The sequence below is a fragment of the Spea bombifrons genome, chromosome 5 (genome assembly GCF_027358695.1).
Source record: "Spea bombifrons isolate aSpeBom1 chromosome 5, aSpeBom1.2.pri, whole genome shotgun sequence".
NCBI classification, from domain to species: domain Eukaryota; kingdom Metazoa; phylum Chordata; class Amphibia; order Anura; family Pelobatidae; genus Spea; species Spea bombifrons.
In genome coordinates this window covers 9,838,934-9,860,810 of record NC_071091.1, presented here as the reverse complement: position 1 = coordinate 9,860,810, position 21,877 = coordinate 9,838,934, and the positions used below count along the sequence as shown (strand labels likewise).

Below are 21,877 nucleotides of genomic sequence, written 5' to 3'. Positions count from 1 at the left end.
TCTGCACAGAGCCACTCAGATCACTCCTTTACTCTCACCCCGGCACATTAGCGTCCATGTTACGGAAATAAATATGCCCACGACGTGATGTGAATGTCTGGAGTTTGCAACATCAGCATCTCTGGAAACACAGGGCAATACCTGCTCGGTCTCTGGGAAGTCGGGTAGAAATTCAACATGACACGACTCCTGAGGAAGGTCTATTGTACGGACGCTGAAGATACAATATGGAAGTGCCAGGAGAAAAATTTCCAACGTATACCGTGAATTAGAAAACTAGATTCCACAGGACTGCCACCTTACAGCTACAGGTGTCCAGAGAATTCTTTCCCACGGGAGAAAACAATGACCAAAATAATACATTCCCCACTTTGCTCCACTTTCACGCCCTCTTTGTTTCAACTAAATTCCTCCCCCATTTAACCATTTCAATGTCTTCCTCTGTCCACAGATGCCAACACAAAGAATGTCTAACAACTCCTCCAAAACCTGTTCCGTTGAACATAACTTCTTGGAAGGAGACAGGAGGCTAAATGAGAGATAAGGAGTGAATGAAAAGGAGAGTAAAGGAGTGAATGAAAAGGAGAGTAAAGGAGTGAATGAAAAGTAGAGTAAAGGAGTGAATGAAAAGTATAGTAGAGGAGTGAATTAAAAGTAAAGTAAAGGAGTGAATGAAAAGTAAAGTAAAGGAGCGGAGAGAGGGAAGTGCTGAGATGGCATTTAGTAGTCTTAATGGACATCCACTGTGGATCACAATGTGACCAGGCAAGTTACAGGGACCACGTAGTTGCCCCAGCTTCTAGATCACATGGCACTGGTGGTACGGTTTGTATGGCAGCACATTTGTCCTCCCAGGATAATAACATTTAACAGAAATAGGAACGATCCGTGAGATTTCAGCCGCACCTCTTCCACCCGGGAACCGTACAAACCAAGAAAAATATTGCCTTTTGCAAGCTTTGCGGTTTATATAAGAGTTTTGGCCGCTGCTTTTAGGGAGTTACTGCATTATGTCTGCAAAAGATTACAACACACATTTCTCAAGCAGCGCATTCCCTCTGGAGTATTAAAAGCTCCGTGGGTAGAAGAAACCATTTTTAATCTTATCAGCCTGTAATTTTAACCCGCATAAACTTGATGTAATACAGAATAATTGAAAATAGCAACTGTGAAGCCTTATTAAGCAAATTATGCTTTCCCAGTTTTAAGCACTTAACCCGATACAATCTCTACTCGGAAATAAGAGAAAAAAATACCGGCCGCAATATCCTGCACGGAGTTACCGGGTAAACGATCATGGACTTCCAACACCACTTCCCGGGTCTGACCACCGAAACTCTCCTACCAGAGTGGGAAGAGGGAACCAGCAGGGAGCGAGAAGGTTAAAGGGTTACCCTGAGAATGACGGGCTGGTGTAATGTGCCAACGAAGAGGGCTAGATGGTTTTGAAAGGTTGTATCTATCACACCGCAGTTAAAGGTATCGTCTTTAACGAATTAAAGGGTAAGCAGAGGAAATCCCAGCTATGGGAGTCATGCAGTGACCAAAAATATAAGCAGATCTACAAGCTACTTTAGTGAAAGGGTTGTTGATAAGTGGAACAGCCTCCCAGCAGACGTGGTAGAAGCAAATACAGTAAGAGAATTTAAATAAGCATGGGATAAGCTTATGGCTCCTGTATCTAAGACGAGACCAAGGATGGTCACTAAACGGGCTAAATGGGTCTCATCTGCTGTCGCATTCTGTTTCTGTCCTCGACAGACCTGCTTTAAGTATCTCGCGGTTTCGAGGTTTCGTTCCTCTTCTTTTCTCAATAGCTGCTGAGTGTGAATTTTTTTTTTTTTTGCGTGAAAGCGTTTTCTCTAAAGTAACTGGATACAGCATTTTGTGGCCTATTTAGCCAAATAAGTTGAAGACACTAAAAGCAAAGGGTACATCACAACGCCATTAAACGGGGAAATACATCCGTTCTACATCTCGCCCAAAAGCTTTCAAGGCTACGGATACATCAGATGGGGACTCGTTTAATACATACACGTCTCTCTCCATCTGCGGCGGGGGTCGGAATCACGCAAGTTAATGAACAGAACACATTCTCCAATCAAATCACAGAGAACAAAAACAGAAATCGATGGCGAGTAAGAACCATTCGGCCCATCTGGACTGCCCGTTTTCCTGATGTAAAGACCCAGACCCCGATCAGCCATTGGTCTCGTCATAGGTTCCTGAGCCGTATTCCTATCCCATCCGTGTTTACATTCCCTCACCGACTTCACGGAGGTTTCGTTTGAAGAGAATGAGTTCTGTGACAACTTCCAAACTCATTAACATCCCTGATCCAAACATACCTGTCCCTTCCAACCCAATCAGCATCTGCCTACCGGGTAAGACCAAGCAGATCATGTGACCTGGTGCCAAGATGGCTCCTCTCATTGGCCAACACAGATAATATGGTTCTGTAGTGCATATACTTATTATTAAATGTAAAGCAATGGGGGGGGGATAACGGGAATGTGACGATTCACCTACAAGGAAAAGTCCTGCCGTTTTTAATTAGTTCAACCCTAAAATTACCAAAGGCCATCCATTAACCGTACCCTGCAATATACATACACACACATTACATGATTATATATATATATCTTTACACGCACACACACCTGTCCTGTATCTCTGCTGTTAAATGGGGGGGGTTTGGGGCCACATGCTGCGCCCGTAAAAACTTTGTGACGTGATCCTTACCGGCACGCGGTCAGTCTGCTTCACTCAACAAAGGACCACAAACGTGACTTAACATTTTAGAACATATCTCAGGATCCAGTCTAATAGCTCGGGGGACCCGATAGATTAAAGCGACGGCGGATGGATGCCACACGCCGGCTTTAACGTATCGTAAAAGAGCGATAGAGTCTGTCTGCGGGAGCCTTAACATTTAAAATGAGAAAGAAATAAAAATAAAAAGCTGGTGAAAAGAAAGTTGAGAAGAAGGAACTAAAGAAAGCAGACAAACCAAACTATAATAAGCCGCACTCCCACAACACAGAAGCAGATGGTTAAAGCTGGCAAAAGGAGAAAAAAACCACACCAACTCACATTCACTCCGAACCAACAGATGCGATAAGATTAAAATATTGCTGCTTTAGGATACACAAAGACTGTCGGCGCAGACTGGGAGTTGGGGGCAGTCTATCAGATATTAATGATCCCGAAGAACAGGAGCCCTGGAACTCCCGTGGAAAGAAGAACGGATTGACAGGCGCTATCTGTGCTGCCAGTCTATTGGGGGACGGGGGGGCACGTTACACGCAAAGATTCACCAAACTTAGTCCTCCCCGGGCAAGTCAGACGGGGAGGACTCATTTCTAGATTGGCAATATGACAAGATCACCTGCCATTAGAAAGCTGTCCGCGGGTTTAGGGAGAATGGAGGTTGTTTTTCCCCCCCGATTGTTACATACGGCTTTTTAATGACCGCACTGCTCTTTAATCTCGTTTCAGACTTTGCAAGTTCAATGAATGCAATTACTTTGAAAGCTAATGGACTTTTAGGAATCAGGTCAACCGCTGAACAGAAACGGATGCTTGCTATGCAACGATTAACCCTTTCAGAGCCAGCCGAGTAGTCCTACATACCTAGCTGACACGCGTTCTAGATTTAAACAAAAAAAAAACCCTAAAGTGCCCTTGCTTCTGAGAGAGCAGACTACATTATCTGGGTTTTGGCATCATTAAGGACCCTTAAAGTTATATTCTCCACAATGTCCATAGATACTGGGAATACTGTCGATATACTGGGTCGGGGGTCCCACACAAAACACTGAACACCAATACCTCAAATTAACCCTTCTGGGCTTCTAGAAAAGAAACATCAGGGGTAGAAAGGGTCAGAGGGATTTGGCTCTATCTAAAGGGACTGTCCCTTCTACAAAAAGACACCTGGGAGGTATGATTCTGTGTGAACATATCAACATGCATCTCAGTCGCAAAACTGTATCAGACTGCAATGAATAATATAGTTTAATTAAGACCCGGATCATCTGACGTGCCCTTGACACGCAGGGACATGAGATATGTGTTATATAATACAATGTTGCATCCCATGGCTGCCCACATCTTCTCCAACCATCACGGCCCTTAGACTTATGGTGCTGCCGGGTCGTGACTGCGGACAATATCTTGTTCTTCATTCCCACCGGTGACCGAGATTAGAAGAACGCGGAGAGAGAGCCGGGCTGTGAAGAGGTCTAGCATTTCGTTTTGCTCCATCACCTGCCTCCGAGAAATCATTCGTTTAAAGCTCTCCCCAAAGAGAGACAAGATGCTGCTCTGTAATATTTGTGCTGGTGGAACAAACCTTACCGGGTCTCAGGTATTACAAACATTACTGACATTTTGAATGTGAAACTGAACTCATGGCTCGTCTGCTAAAAAATTGCATAGAAATAAATGACACCAAAAACCGCTTGATTAGAAAAAATAATAAATAAGATAAATTACAATATGCTGCTCAGAAGTAAAAAATGAAGCACACTTTATTATATAGATGCCGGCAGCGTTCCCGGAACAGAATGGCCTTCAATCTCAAAAAAAAAAACCAGAAACCTTTTCTCCAATTTTTGTAAAATTGCTTTAGAGACTTTGGCAATGAAATAAAGTGAACAAAACACATTAATTTATCTAGATCTATTCTGATAAGCGATATTAAACTCTAAAGGTCTAACACACAGCTGCTCATTCCGCTAATGGACCGGCCGGCTTTACGATCCAAACCTCGAGACTGGAAGGATCGGAGGAGCGCCGTCATGTACCCACGTATCCCCGCGCAGGTGGGGATTTAATGACCCCTACCGACCGCTAGCCTTTGGGGTCCCAAATAAATATAGGCTCATATACATATGACCATCGGCACGGGTAGGTACGTCTCGGCAGCAATAGCATCCAGGGATCGATGTCCGGTAACTATCATTCAAGAGCGGTCCCGTAAACCCCCAAAACTCAGCATTACCCAATCTCACGTTACTCCACTGAAAAGGTGAGACCGATATATAACAGAGTAATAAATTACGCCTTATGGCATACTACAAAAACCCCTAGTCGCAGCTAAGCCCACTACGAACGGCCCACCCAAATGGGGAATCTGACTAAATAGGTGAACGTCGTCCCCTTTAAACGACAGGGACTCGAAGATTCCAGGTTTGCTACAAACAAAGCGTCCCGAATATCATCAATCTCACTTAATAAACGTATTAACGGACAGCCGCGCTTGGTTTATTAGCAGCCCATAGTCTTCTCTTCAAACAAAAAAAAATAGATTTTCTTTTTCTGAAGCAGAAACTTTGTCCGCCAGTCGATGAAGATACATTATCAGAGCGGCGATGATTGACTTACAAGAAATACAAAGATGGAAATGACTCTGCGGTGCGAACGCTTGATGATTCCAGCTCGCTCTGACCCTACAGCTGGAAACCAACTTACATTTGGGTTCTTCAAACGGAGGTAATCACCATTCTACTTTTCATTGTCTTATTAACATTGCCTGTCGCACCCCCCCCCATCAGACCGGCCCCCGTAAACCTTAGATTTTTTAATAATTTGCCGAGATTCACTTACATAGGCCTGTATTGTTTTAATTTGCTTCACTGCTGTTAGTGATGCTGGGCAATTTGATTTGAGAAAATCCAATTTTTGTATCAGTCTGGGTAGAAATGAAATAAGGAGAGTAGACTAACATTATTTCATGGGCCGCAGACGGATCGCATTCTCGTTTCAAGCAGGAGAGAAGCCACCAGAAGACGTTCTTAATTTGAGAGGAAAAGAAGCGTAATAAAATAAAATAAAATAAAATGTACGCTTAGATCATATAGAAGCTCTTATTTTCCAAGACTCCAAGCCACGAGAGTCCGGGGATTCTCAAAGTTCCAAACGGAAGCCACGGACAAAGCCGATCGAAGGCTCGGTATCAAACATATTGGAGGATTACTCGGCCATAAAGTGGCCTAAAACATGGAGCAACGCTAGTGACAAAACAGCGCGATCCTCCGATAGATCTGGCAGGCAGATCTTCCTCTAACCTTCAAACAGAAACCCTGTTTTCAGACCAAACACACAAAGTTCACCAATGATAGACACATTAGGTTGATTTAATTAACCCCTTCGGGCCCAGGGTTGTGTGTTTGGTTTTCTCCTTTACACCCAGGAGCTCTGGATTATATTTTTTTTAGTTAAAACCATGACTCCCCATTTGCACATTTGATGAAGCTGCACAATTTATACGCCATTTTGTTGTGGACAAGTAAGGCCTTCTTTTAAAATCATAGAAAAACAAAATAGGGGAATATTATTTTGCAATTTTGCTTAGAATTCTTATACACAGTAGGTGGCACAGCTGAAGAATGAGCCAATTTATGGTCGTTCACATCCCCTGATTAAAGCGATACCCCACATTTTATATGTGTTCTAGAGTCCCATCCATACTTTACATATCACCCCATATTATACTGTGTATTTATTAATACTAAAAAGGGGTTTGCAGGTTTATATACATTTTTACTTGCACTGGTAGGATTAAGGGATATTGGGGTAATTTTGAAAAAAAAGAAAGAAATTCTCCTTTGGAGATCCTTCTAATAGTTTGGATGCCAGTGGTGTCATAACGATATCACCAGGCTCCCGTTAAATGTTATTTATTTCCTTTTCTCTTAAAAACAATTACTTCATTTTTTTAAAACATTTTTTTTTACAGCTCTCCCTCTTGATTTGTCTGTGCTGATCACGCTGATCAGCAAGCAGGGCTCCATAACCCAATACCTGCAGTCAGCCAGCAGGTGTGCATTTGGAGATCCCAGCGTACCTGTGCATCTTAACGGGTGTCTTGGCACAGCTTACATGTGCTGACCTTGGCATTCTTCAATACTAACCCCTTAATAGCCCATTAAAAAGACTTGCTAATGTTACCAACCCTTTTGAAAACCATGACTTGGCAGGAGTTAAGGTATGTAAAGACACCTGTATTCAAGCAGGTAAATCCAGAAACTTCAAGGGAAAATCCAGGGGACTACAATCTGCTACAATCAAATCATCTTTGTCCAAGCAAGACCTTAATCTCCTAAAACAATGTAAGCTCAAACGTATGCCCTTTTGTCATTCTTTACCGCATGCGTCTTAACATCTTTACTGTTAATTGTAGAATCTCTCCCATTGTAATAGCGCTACAGAATCTGCTACACATCCCGTGTAATAAAAGCAGTTAACTCGCTGGGGTTGTACTCGTGCTCTCTCGCAAAGCTGTGTCCCCGGTATCCTGTCACTTTGGATTGAGACCCCTTCTTGCATTAAGAACAAATAAACGTGGTCTTTTACCTGCTCCTGCCTCTCTAGCCACTTGTCCACCAGTGGGTGACTGGCACTCAGTGAAGAGCGGGCATTATCCCTTTGAAACTGTTTAGACCAGTTACTGGACTCCCTGGGCAGACTCCTGTAGTTCTCATCTTTCTGTTTTAAAAGAAAGAAAAATACATTATACACGAGGGAAAACCATTTGTCGACGGTTATTTTGTCTTTCAGCCCATTCCTGCTGCAAACACTAAAGTGAAAAGCTCAATCCATTACGACAAACGCGGCTTTTTGCTGCACTACCCAGAATCCTCTACTTTAACACACTATATATACCGGATGTATGCATTTACCCAAGAATCCACAAAAACTCTGGTTTATTCACTTATTTCCCGTCTTGACTACTGCAACACTCTTCTGGTTGGCATTCCACTGTCTCGACTCTCTCCTCTGCAGTCTGTCTTAAATGCCGCTGCTAGGCTTATCTTCCTTGCACGCCGCTCCTCTTCTGCTTCCCCACTCTGTGAAACCCTCCACTGGCTCCCAATTACCTTTAGAATTAAATTTAAAATCCTGGTACTAACATACAAGGCCCTCCATAACACTGCTCCTCCGTACATTTCTGCCCTCATAAGCAAATACTCTCCTACTCGATCCTTACGTTCTTCCCATGGGCCAAGGCTCTCCTCCTCACTCATCACCTCTTCCTTTTCCCATCTACAAGATTTCACTCAGGCTGCCCCCATATCTCTGGAATCTACCGTATTTGCTCGATTATAAGACGAGGTTTTTTCCAGAAAAAAACTTCTGAAAAACCGACCTCGTCTTATAATCGAGGTCGTCTTGTAATCAGACCTCAGATCATCCCCCACGATACCTCACAATTCCATCGGCAGCCGCCGCCGTATCAGCTGCAGCCACCGCCGCCGCCGCTTCTGTATTCGCGGCAGCCGCCGCCGCTTCTGTATTCGCGGCAGCCGCCGCCGCTTCTGTATTCGCGGCAGCCGCCGCCGCTTCTGTATTCGTGGCAGCCGCCGCCGCTTCTGTATTCGCGGCAGCCGCCGCCTCCGTATCCGCGGCAGCCGCTGCCTCCGTATCCGCGGCAGCCTCCGCCTCCGTGATCCGTGGCAGCAGCCGCCGCCTCCGTAATCCGCGGCAGCAGCATCCTCCGATGCGGCCGAATCGGAAGCTGTGACCATAACAGATGCGCGGGTCACGTGGGTCGCGCTGTTCTCACCTGACCCAGCTTCGTTTTTTACGTTTTGTGCCCATGATTCTATGCAAATCAGTCCTACCTGACAGTCTGTGCTCCTGTTCACAATTTGTGAAGAGGAGCATAGACTGTCAGGTAGGAATGATTTGCATAGCTGGTTCAATTAGGGGCACAACCTAGTGAACTACATTTCCCATGATTCCCAGACCCCTTTAAGCGTGACTGAGGAGCATGGGACATGTTGATGGGACAAGTTGATGGGACATATAGATCTGCTATTCCCACTGACAGGTGAGAAAGAAAAAAAAAAACACTATACACATGCAATAAGAAACCACCACATTACTACCACCATTCCCCTGTGTCATAGTGTAAAAGTGCATATGAGTGAGTGTCAGATTTTAAAAGTGCATATGAGTGAGTGTCAGATTTTAAAAGTGCATATGAGTGAGTGTCAGATTTTAAGTGTGTTTATTTTACAGATAATCTGGTTGTTATATGTTAATGATTAAACTATTTTTATGACAAAAACAGTGGTTTTGATTTTTTTCCCATTAGGGTCGTCTTATATTCAGGCCTTTTCTTTTTTTCCCCAATAAGATCCAAAATTTGAGGGGTCGTCTTATAATCGGGGTCGTCTTATAATCGAGCAAATACGGTACTTCCACCGAACCTTCAGCTTTCACCCTCCCTCCCAACATTCAAGAACTTCTTCAGAGAAGACGCACATAACTTCCCTGTCACTGATACAACCCCGCGCTACCTCTCACCCTCTCTCTGTGCCTTATGTTTGTCACCCCATTCCCTCAAGATTGTAAGCTTGCAAGCCGAGCCTCTCAACCTAATGTATCGGTTTGTCTTAGTCTGTCAACTCTCATCTTGTCAGACCCCTTGAATATATGCATTGTATTAAGCGCTGCGTAAACTGTTGGCGCTATATAAATAAGATGATAGTGTGTGTGTTTTTCTGCTGGGACTCTACAGGTTCTGACCCTATAGCTGGAGGTAGAAAAGCTTGTCGAGCCCTGTCTGGTCTGTCGCAGCCAGCTTCTCTACCCCTATATATTTATATACAGGTAGGGAGAGCAGAACGTTTAGGAGGCTTAATAAAAGGAGTTCTTTCTATAAGCACAAACTTATTCAGACACTAAAATCTTAGCAGTCATATTATATGAAATAAGATGACTTGAGATGCACGCAGCTCATGCTGAGAGCTGCAGCTTCCACAGACGGCACAGAATGTTTTTTTTTGTTCTAAGAAGCATGCTTCCAACTGTGAGGTTTGACTGGTTTCACGCTTATTGCTTGAATTTATAGACAGTCACAGCTACAAAGCAGATGACCTTCGCCTGTGTGATCCCGAAGCCGAGCCGCCACTTATCAAGGGTTTTTCAAATAAGTGGAAGGACCACGCAGAGCGTTCCCTCCCCGGGAAACCAGTGACCCAGACGGCATATCACAGAGCAAAGGGTTAACAGAATAAACCCTGAATGATCGCTGGGCGGCCCAATCAATAAACACAAGCCGGAGCGACAAAGCGCTACAATACCCAGACACTACTTCTTTCATATCATTCTTTTATTAAAGGTGCCGTTCCATCTACTCTACTGAAACTTAATTCTTTCATTGTGTCAAATTCATGCGACACCAAAACAGACACCGATGAGCTGCTGCCAAAGGAACTGGAAAGGCTTCTCAAAAGTTCTTGTTTTTATGAGATTAAACCATTTGAGGTAAGAGTGAAAAGGCAGATCCGCCAAGGTTTATATGCTTAACATGCTAAGTGCTATTGCAGGGACATTGCCTTTATATAGGGGCAGAAATCCTTCCTACATAAGGGCTGATTTATTTTATACCCACAGACCGTGTCATACTCATACGAAAGAACCGTGCCTACCAATAAATACACAATTTGGTCAAAACCGTATGAACGCAGACATGAGAAAGTTAAATCGGTGCAGTACTCAGGAGCCAAGCAGAAAAATCAGAAGCCAACAAAGGGGTTTGCCTAATGATGCCCATGTAAGATTATGAGTGACATGCATTAGAAACCAGCTCCAAAATTGATATGAATTGCCAAGATCTGTCCAGTCTTGGCCAAATCCATCCAATATGGACGCAGCTGTCCTACAGCTCAGAAGAACCGTCAGGCCAATGCGGCATCCAAGCACACCGCGTAACTACAAGATAAAGAAAAAAGTATGGCTCTACGGAACTCGCAGAGACTTTGAAAGGGGTAATCTCGCCCCATCAGCATGGCAGGGAGATCCGTTCATCCCATAGTCCAGACATTAGAAATTCGGACAAGCTCTGCTCTCTATTAAATAATATAGCTGACTTTCCTGGGCTCAGGCTTTCAACCCCTGCAGTGAAAACCCCCCAAACGCACCACAACGGAACCCCCGTTCCACAAATCTCTGCCTCTGCCAAAGGCAGAAGAGTATTGCTGGGTCTCTTACTATTACTGTTGGATGATAAAAGCGTCTGCAAAGGTTAATCCAACAGGACTACCTTCCCCGCTGAAATACTAATTTTCCCCGGCAAGTTCCGCTGATTACCAAATAAGTGACTTTAAAGAAAGGTCTCTGTGCAAATCAGCGAACCCCCCCCCTCCATGGTTACCCAGACAGGAGAATTACGCCAACACAAAGGAAAAAGGTGATCTATTGAAAATGTCTTGGTAAATCTTACTAACAGCAGCACGTCGTTAAAAGGACAACAACCGAATGGCTAGAGCTTGACTTCAAGAAAGAACGTCAGGTGGTTTTAAGGCAAATGTCACCGAAATGTCTTCGAGTGACACGCTCTGCAAAAATGGACAAATTACAAACACTTTGTATGTAAGGCTGACAGCTTTTATATTAAAGACCAAAATCTGCACTAGAAAGACAAAAGGGGTCAACAAAAAGAGTTCCGTCAAAAAAAAAAATACAGAGACAAAGAACGCGTCGGTCAGCGGAACCAAGTTCTCTGCCCGGCTTTCGGTAGACTCGCACAAAGCCAATATGCTTTGAAGGTATGTGGCCATTTTGCCATTAATTTAGCTTTAAAAAGGCAATACTGACCTCTTCTGTTTAAGTCATCACACTGTTTTCACTTAGTTACCCAAGTCTGTCTTATTATAGAAATATACATCTACAGGCAGGGCAGTTGGCGGCAGCACTGGACGATTCGAACCCCATGCAGGTGTTTAAATACTGGATAATAGAGGATTTTCTTTAGTGGATTCTGTGTTTGGCTCCTGACATCTGCCCGGTTTTGGAATCAGACAAATGCATCAGACCCAGGGACTTCTTCGTTATAACGGTGCAGACATCAAGTTTATAAAGTCTTTATTTGAACAGCAGTTTAAATAAAATAATTATTTGAATAGCAGTTGCAGATTTTAATACGCAAGTAAGAAAGTAACTACAAAACAAAGAACACGATAGCAGAAGAGCTATACCCAGAATTCTTCAAACTGACCTAGATATATTCATTGTCATAAAAAAGTATCCTAGCGATCATAGACGTAACCAAAATGTAACCGGTACCTTCCGTTCCTTGGATCCCTGGCCTGCGCTGGAATTCTTCTTCGCGAAGCCCGGGGTTGTAGACCACCTCGTTGGATTTTTCCGTGACGGCTCCTCTGATGAAAAGTTGTTGTCGCTAACAGAAGTCACTAGTCCAGCCAGCGCAGGATCGCTACTGCGCCTAACATGCAGCGGCATATCTGAAAAGACAAATCACGACCATCAAACAAAATAAACGTCACTTGGCTCAATGGAACAATCTACGGGTCCTCAAACTGTCCAAAAAAGTTTCATACGCTAATATTTGACATCACATGGGAACTTCTGCCCTCCTTCAATTTAACTTCAGTCCGGGAGTCAGAACTTTTAAGCTATAAACCAGGCTGAACGCTTCAGCTTACGGGAACATCACTGCTGTTTACAAGGTTGTAATCCTCTGAAGATCAATAAAATGCCTCTACTTTCCAGACTTATAACGGGTATTTTGTTCCAGGCAGAAGGAAATATTACAAAAACGATTTCTAAAAGTAAAAAAAAAAAAAAAAGTAACCCTCCCCGGACTACCAGTGTCTGGTATGACCAGGGCTGGCAAAGGCGTCGTTAAAGTTCCCCGCGTCTCAGTACTAGAAGTAAAACATGTATGACCATGACAAGGCGCACCGGTTAGAATTCATGCGATATGACCCCGAAGCCCCTGCCATGGCATATGAAGGGGCAACTAATTCATTACTACTAATTGGGTGCAGCTTATCATAACTCTAATTAAAGAATCAGAGTTCTGTTAGTGATCTGTATTTATATCCAGCAACCAAAAGTATGACTGGTGCAGGACTCACACATAATGTAGCAGATAATCATACAGAACAGTATAAAAACAAAGAAATGACATTTACATGGGTGAAAGTAACTCAGTAGATGTTTTTGATTCTTCTTTCCCCAATAATGGCACCCACAATCTAATATTTCATCTCTGAATAGCATTTTGTTGTTTTAATATCTATATCTCAGGGGACATTGCACATCGGCCCAAGTAAGGGCAGAGTGACCCCCTATAACAACCCTTCCAAATATCAACTTTCTGGCTACCCCCAGAACAATCTTTCCTATGGACACTGGACACGTTCATACAACCTACCAGCATCTCTATAACAATCGTTATCATGCAGATAATCCATAATTAAAGACTTTCATACAAATAATGTGAATATCTACCCTAGAAAGAATTTTAATTATCAAAAAATGTAGCAAGCGCCACGTGAAGCATTTTAACCCTGAAAATAAGGATAAACAAGCACGCTACGCTTGGGAAATTAACTCAAAGTTCAAAGGGACTAATTAAATTAATTAGGAAGGAAGAACTCTGACCCGAGGAAATGAATACATAGAATGCACAGAGGAGTCCGTATAACACGGGGAATGGATATGGCTGCACATGGATTCTTTAGCGGAAATCACGGATTGTGCCAACACGGAAAAAGCTGTTTTGGGGGACTTTATCTTCTTTTTACATTCAATGAGACCTCTAAGGTCTTGAAGGTTTATGCAACTTTACATCTTTTCTTTTTGAGAAGCATGTATTTATTTTCTAATATAAGGAAATACCAATATAAGGAATCCAAATTGTCAACCAGTACATTTTATACACAATACAACTAAATTCTAAACTACCCAAGCTTTTAAAAAGCCATTAATAGACGTGGAGGGAAAGTTTCCGATGAGGGAGGAGAGCAGCCCCTGCCGCCGCCTCGCTGCTCGCGGACAGGTGTATTCCAGCAGCAGGCTAATATTTAGGCAATAATTCATTTTCCAAGCTGACAGGTATTGGCTCTGAAGGCAGAGGATAAGACAGAGAGTCCAGCAGAGATTATTACTTCTTCAAGGATCGAACTGTCATCAAAGAGGATGAAATACACCATGTCCCAGAAAAATGGATAGCTAATCTCGGAGGTTTATTACTGGAAAAAAGATAAATAAATAAGAAGTCACCGTAGGGTTAGACGCGCCTCGGCTCCCACGACCAGGCTGCATCTATTATTTCACGCTTAATTCTCTATGGCAAGTCTAATAAAACAGGGGGAAGTCCGGAACCAACAGACTGCGGGCTAATGGGAAATACTACAACTAGGCATTCCTATATCAGTACAGTGGGCATTATATTTATTTATACCGTGTGTGTATATATATATATATATATATATATATATATATATATATATATACACATACACATATATACACACATATACATATACACACGCATACAAACAAAGCACTTTCAAAAGATGGTCAGCACTCCAGGTCTTTAAATTAACAATTTCTCTATATTCAAAGTCAAGTCGACGTTTCAGCCATTGCTGACTTTCATCATGACATACATCTATCTATCTATATATATATATATCTATACATATATATATGCAGGCAGTATGGTAAAATACTCCAAGAGAAGGCATTGACAAAGTTGTAACAATAAATACTGCACATTACAAGTTAAAGGGAAACTCCAGCCATCACGCACTTTAATGCAATGATATTTGTTGGGTCCCTTTAAATTGTCGCAATCTCTCATTCAGTGCAGGCGCTGTGTCCGACCTCCAGTCAGCTTCAGCGCTAGATCAGCAAACAGGGTCTGATTTGAATGAGTTTGATGCACTATATAAAACAATAAATAAATAAGATAACTTTTCCTCCCACTAATTGGCTGCCTTAAACAGCCAATCTGTGGCAAGAACAGTTGAACTGTCGAGGAAGAGGACATTTGGAGGGCTGCAGCTTCTACTTCAGGTTCGTGCTTTTCACTTTGTCAAGGATGCAAAATAAATTGCTCACAAAGTGCAGGGACGGTGAGTTGCCCCCTTTAAAGTCCATTTTTTCAGCACTAAAAGTAGCAAAGATGCCTTTTGCCCATCTTTAGTCTCCGACTAACTTTAAACCATGACCTCTGGTGCTTGCATTTTTTTCATTATATTATAATTTACCCCTCCCCCGCTGTACAATTTTTAAATCTACCATTTCCCCGGTTCATCTCTCCTCCGAGCCGCGTGAGTGTGTGAAAAGATAAATAAATGTCAAAAATTCCTACCTAAATGCATATGTACATTATATAAATTATTTTATGTATATAGAATACAAATGGTCTATGGAGAATTTAAAACAGTATTACAAATTTAACAAATGAAGTCTAGATTTTTTTTTGAATATATACGATAACAATGGCATGTCTTTATAAAGAAAAGGAAAAAAAAACAGGAAAAAAATGTCAAATGTATTCTGCAAACTGCTGTCCTGACAGTTAATATAATGACCGCAGAAAGCTTCGATATGAGTGACATTTACTGTGAAATCCCTCTGGGACGGCGCTTGATTGGATGATGCAGACGCCACGAGCACACAGCCACGTAATGAGGTAACCAGGTAATGCGGCCATTTCCACGGCTCCGAAGCCAACATCACGTTCATTAGATTAGGTTTCAGAGAGATATAATCGGGGGGGGAGTAACACTAAAGCATACAGCAATATCTGTTTTACTGCACAGAAAATGTACATTGAGGACACGACTATCACACACACACGCACTAACACAGAAATAACAAGAACCTCATTCACGCACCTTTACCATCACATGACCTTAGAAACATTAATATGTATATTTAAAAGATACTAATAAATATCAACACAAAAGCTATCCTGGATACCTTGAGCAAGGAGAACATTAAATGCCGGAGTAGCTGGAAGACCCCAATATGTATTTTCCTACCATAAAGAATTTACACAATGTGCATGAATGAGGGACTTCCTGACTCCATACCCACAGCAGATCATTCCCATCGCTTTAGTTTCATCAAACAGCAAAGTGGAAAGTCATCTTAAAAGCTTTATAAACACTTAGAACCATCAGGAAAAAGAATATATCTTTTGAAGCTGCATTTTGGTCACATTTTAGATACATTTAAGTAGAATCTACAGGAAGGATCCAACCGCGGACCCCCAATTTGTTTTGTACTCCAGAGTCCTAACTCCCTTTAAGTATTAAAAGTGACTTAAAGCACTGGAGGGAAGTTTATTTCAGAGAAGGAATGTTAGAACAGGGTCATAATCTAAAACTAGAGGGTCAGGGGCTTAGATGTAATGTGAGGACGCTTCACTTCACAGGGTGGTGGCTAAGTGGAACAGCCTCCCAGCTGAAACGATAGAGGATAATACAGCGAGAAAATGGATAGGCATATGGCACCCGAATCTAAGACGAGACCAATGACTGGGGGTCTTTACATCGGGAAAACAGGCAGACTAGATGCGTCAAAACGGTTCTTCACTGACCGTCAAAATTTGAGGAATAACATCACAGTAATTCATATTCCGATGTTTCCTTCCCGGCTCCATTTCAGTTCATGACAAGTTAATCCGGTGCATTCTAATTAATGCAATCGGCCGCTTAAATGTCTGGCTCTGTTGTAGTTTGAGGGTTTTATCGCAATTCTCCGTGTCTCACATTTCAGAGGTTCGGAGGAGAAAACAGTGCAAAAGAAATTAAGGAAGATATCAAAGAAAGGATCTTTAATTATTAAACCCCAAGAAGCGCTGCGCGTGGGAATAAGGCGATGTCACTTACTCCTGAATGAAGGCTAATTACGTTTGATGTCTGCGCTTTCTTTGAAGAGCGGATAAAACCGTGATGAACTCTAATCACAAGGTTTCAAATTCTCCGAGGCTCCAATGCTCTGTAAATATTGATTTGACTCTGAATCCGAGATAAGTCTGGAATATACCCCACAGCCGTGGTAATTAGCATTAGCCAAAGTTGCGCGTGTTTTTGTTTATTCAGTCAAAACTTCCTAGTGCCGGCTTATAGCGCTTTGAAATTAATTAAAAAAATGAGATTTAGATTCTTCTGCACCCGAGCTGGCAACGTTCGACTTACAGGGGACACCACAGACTCGTACGGCCGAGAACAGAGCGCTGGTCGTACATTAGGGCCGTGGCAGTCTGTGGCAGTCATGTTTTATAGGTAATTTCCAACTCACAGGGTCGTATTTTAAAAAACAGGATTTGGGGGGGGCTTATGGGCAAAAAGGCACATGTTACTGTATAATATGGTGATGAATGAATGCAGCTCTCTGTGCCTCTTATTGCCACAGTCATTCCCCCAGATCAGACCAAACAAGGTTTGAGGTTTTATTGTATATGAAGAATTAGCAGACTAGATGGGCCGAATGGGTCTAAACTGCCAGCAAAAATCCGTGTATCTACGAGAATCTAAAAATGGCAACCGTAGGAGTTATGGAAATCAGAGCCTATAGGGAACAGAGCGTTAAATAACATATGGTTATTTTAACAAAAGAAAGCTTGATTTTATCAACAGTCGATGATTAATTCTCTTTAACCACATGCCGGTTGCCTTAACACCTCAGTACGCGTCGGGTACGCCGACTCCCATCACGCACAGTTACTGCACAATCATCACTGCATTCCTCCAGTTACTCTCTCAACAGAAATCTAACCAACCCACACAATTACACAAAAATAATAATAAGCACTAAATTCGTGCTGTGACGGATTGTGCTGTGTAAATGCTTGGAAATCGAATTACTTTCTGGCGCGGCTTTAGCAGGGAGAGGTGGACGTTCCTCTCTATCATTAGGTCTCCTGGAGTTTAGCAGCTGGCCCAGGGATCATAGGCAGCTTCTGATCTTCATATGGTGGAAGCTTGCATTTGGCTTCAACACGCCCTTCACCAGCTCCACCCAATCCCTTTCAGGCATATCTGGGAGCTAGTTCTGTCCCCGCCCACAAGGAGCAGGGGAGTCAGAACTCCTAAGGACCCATGTTTTGGAGGTCCCAGGCATGCCGATCTCTGTAGAAATGCCCTTCTAGGCTCCTAATTTCTAGTTCCATTCGGTATTAATCTTTGAACCATAAGCCAGGGCCTATTTATCATATAGATATATATATATTCCAAAACTCTCTAATAACACCACTTACAGTTGGCCGTGGAATATCTAACAGGGACGAAATTTCCCAAACCGAGTCCGGCAGCCCGCAGGAGCTCTTCGGAACGCCCCGGATTTGCGGAGGGTTCAGCTGATTTTCTGTTGTATTGTTTAATAGGTGATCGTGCCCTTTTTTTATATACCGCTTGCAGCACATTTTTGACACTTGGTATTTCATTATTATATTTTAAATCTGTCGTCTTTTTTTTTTTTCCATTGGTCGCCTTACAATTTCTTTCTTGCACACGCTTGATTTTATACCCCTGTGGCAATGGGTCTAACCGAAACACCTGAATTCAATCATTTTGACGTGTGTCACAATACTTTTGTCCATATAGCATATATTAAATCACATTACATGCGTTTTATCAGCCTTTTTTTTGGGGGGGGGCACATTGAACGATATATACATATATATATATGGTAGTATACACACACACACACACACACACACAAACATACGCTTTGGAATTCACTAAACCTTCTCCAGTAAGCAATTCATTTCATGAAGCTATATTAAAAAAATATTGTTGGGGATTTTCTTTTATTATAATAATGATAATAAAGGGGATTATGATTATTTTGATGGCTTCATCGGTGGCAGAGGTTAAGGCTACCAAGACATATACGAGTCAGCACTATATCAGATTCGGAGAAGGTTATCGGCGTGTTACGGCTGCTACGCAATTGCCTCTCATTCCCTGGAAAGGGCTTTTCAGGGGAATATTTTCATCTGAAAAAATGCATGTAATTATATCCCGTCTGCAAAGCAAATGTTACGGAATAATTTATATTACGAGCTAAGATGTAGGTGCCGATCACCATCTCCCGATCTTACAGATGAAACCTTCCTTCCCATCACACAGCAGGTTATGCTTCGCCAGCGCCATCGTTTAGTCTCCCAATGGCTCATCCTCCTGAAAGTAGAAGGTCAGAACATGCGCCGTGCGCAGAGACAGTGAATATAGAGGCAGGAGAGCCGGCCAAGTGAAATGTCTGTGTCTGCAGGTTAAGAGGGGGCCGAAGCCATCGATCACATTCTTTTGCTGTATGAAGTGCGGCTTAATGTGTACAGAGACCGGCGATGTAAGGAGAAGTCAAAGCAAAACTTTCAAGTTAATTAGAAGTGTGCATCTGCGCAACGATCTGGCGGTAACCTGTGCCTGCGCGATGTGCCGATAAAAGGGGGCCAAGCCCTTTGTTATACGACATTAAAGGACAACTGGAACGCGGTCTGGACGGTGCCATCTTGCATAGAAGACTTGGGTAAGGATAAAACAATTAAATACCCGGAGACGTCCGATAACCATGTATTCTTAAAACATTTTTGCATTTCCAATATTCCATTTAATTAACCCTTTCATTACAGATCGCATGTGGTGAGATTTAGCCCAGTTATATCCTCCGCTGTTGTATGTTGGGCATAAAAATGTAAATCTTTACACATCGAGCCTGTGATGGTTGGTCAACGGAATTGTTTTGAAGATGTTTGGGTTAAAGGGCCCGCTTTAACCTCAATAAGGGCCGACTTGTGTGGCAAAAGTGGCAGCCCTCGTCTATCTACTCAGTTTCCTGGCACTAAGTTCACCCCCTCTCCTCGCTTCACTCCAGCAAAGGCTGCACGAACCAATCAGCAGTAATGAGCAACTTAATTGGGGAGGGATAACAAATCAAAAATCCTGCTCCGATAATAAAAGAAAATCCCCGCAGCAAGTGCATACGGGGGGTTATTTCAGTGTGTCAATGTCATTAACGTGACAGATCCGCTGTAATGAAAGGAAAGGTCCGGGTGGAATATACAGAGGTAGCGCTGACAGGTGTGAGAGCGATCAGACTGTGTGCACAGCCTCGGGCAGATTGGCCGCGCATGCTTCAAACCCCACAGAGAGGAACCAAGCCCTGCAGCCCATCACAAGCAGTAGACGTATTAACCATTTCAGTGCCAGAGCACATGCTGCAAGACTTGCTTCCGTGTGCATGAGGATAGGGTCACGTTATAACTCTGCCCCATCGGCATGTCAGAGTATTCCATCCAAACCCCTATTCGTTATTTCCGGATGGAGAGACCACCCGGGGAAGCATCACACGCCAAGTTTATAAGCCAATTTTATAAGACAGGCTTGATGCTCTATAAAACTACCAGGACCTTCATATCAAGTGTCCTAGTTTTTGAGGTACAGTCCTGACACAGACTTCTATTGCAGCTGCCATGTGGCCAAGTTGTGACGCTCTGAAGCTGAGCTTTACTGGGAAGCTCTATGGATAAGTTGGGCACATGCTATGCGTGTATATTATATACATACACACATATTTACGTATATAAATACCAAATGAATGTTGGGGAACTTCACAGAAAAGACAACACTAGAGAAAGAAAATCATTCAACTCCATCCGTTACGTCAAGACATCAGGAACACAATTTCAAACAACATAACTCCATAGGAGCAGATGCTTTCTGACCAGGAACAGCGGGACAGACGTACGGACACAAACCAAGCCGGCACGCAGGACACCATCATGAAACAATGTCTCACAAAGCACTTGGCAGTGACGAGGATATACATCGCACTCCGCAGCAGCCAGCTGGCACTTCTACATCAAATCACTTAGTCAAACGTGCCTCCTGGTGGCCCGAACGCCGATGCCAGCATGGGGCCCTGGGGCAGTTCCTCATCGGCTCCATTTTCAGCCCACACCCTCAATTACCTAATGAATAGGACCGAACAAACAAGACAATTCCACCTAAACTCAGACAGGAATTACTGATGCAGCTCAATCACATGGACAAAGAATGACAGCCAGCATTACAGCCCCATGAAGAGACTCTTGGTGCCCCATGCAGCCCCACCAAAAGACGCCTATTCAGCGCAAAAGTCTTATGAGACCCCCTGGAACTTTTGCTCGAGCCAACACGCGTTTGCAATGGCAAGCAGAACATATGTTTTGGCCGAACGCATCTCCTACAAGCCAAGGAGCTGGGAGAAAATGCACAGAGATGACCCTGATTAATCTTTCCATGGGGGGGGGGACTTAAAGGTGACCCTCAGCTACCACATGCATTAAACTGCACATAAAGGCTAAAGTGCGGCTTTAACTAGACAAAAGGAAAATGCCAACTGAACAATAACCAGCTCTATCATTGCTATCCCACCTGTGGTCAAGTAGCTGCACCATGTAACCCATCAGATGCAAAGATGGACATGCATTTAACTAGGGCTGCAACTAACGATTATTTTAATAATCGATTAGTTGGCCGATTATTTTTTCGATTAATCGATTAATCGGATAAAAAAAATGAATGTAAATTTTTCATTTATTTAAAATAATTTACTAAACAAATGATGTTAAATACAAACAGCAGAATAAAAAAGCTTTGATAATACATTTCTTGTCTTTATTTCCCAACCAGCCCCCCAATATATGCACATTTGAGCCCAGGCTTGCTACGCTGCCTCCCAGATATGCCATGCTGCCCCCCCACATATGCCACGCTGCCTACCACAGCACTCCACGCTGCCTCCCACATATGCCACACCACGCTGCCTCCCACATCTGCCACTCCACGCTGCCTCCCACATATGCCACTCCACGCTGCCTCCCACATCTGCCACTCCACGCTGCCTCCCACATATGCCACGCCACGCTGCCTCCCACATCTGCCACTCCACTCTACCCCCCACATGCCACTGTGCCTGATACGCCTTATACCCCCTGAAACACCACTCCATCCTCCCCAGACATGCCACCCTGCCCTCCCCACACGCTGCCTCCCACATCTGCCACTGTGCCTGATACGCCTTATACCCCCTGATACCCCACTCCATCCTCCCC

At 43.2% G+C, this 21,877-nt stretch overlaps 1 protein-coding gene across 5 annotated transcripts in view; it reads right to left on the bottom strand.

The window, feature by feature from the left end:
- PARD3 (par-3 family cell polarity regulator) overlaps positions 1 to 21,877 on the bottom strand; it is a 229,993-nt gene that overhangs the window by 132,600 nt on the left and 75,516 nt on the right. For 3 of the 5 annotated variants that reach the window (XM_053468226.1, XM_053468228.1, XM_053468227.1), the window contains exons 4-5: positions 12,079 to 12,257; positions 7,360 to 7,491 (exon numbers count right to left, since the gene is read on the bottom strand). In XM_053468226.1, coding sequence (XP_053324201.1) covers positions 7,360 to 7,491; positions 12,079 to 12,257 — 311 coding nt within the window. The remainder of the gene's footprint in view (positions 1 to 7,359; positions 7,492 to 12,078; positions 12,258 to 21,877) is intronic. The other 2 variants (XM_053468230.1, XM_053468231.1) reach the window with 1 other exon arrangement.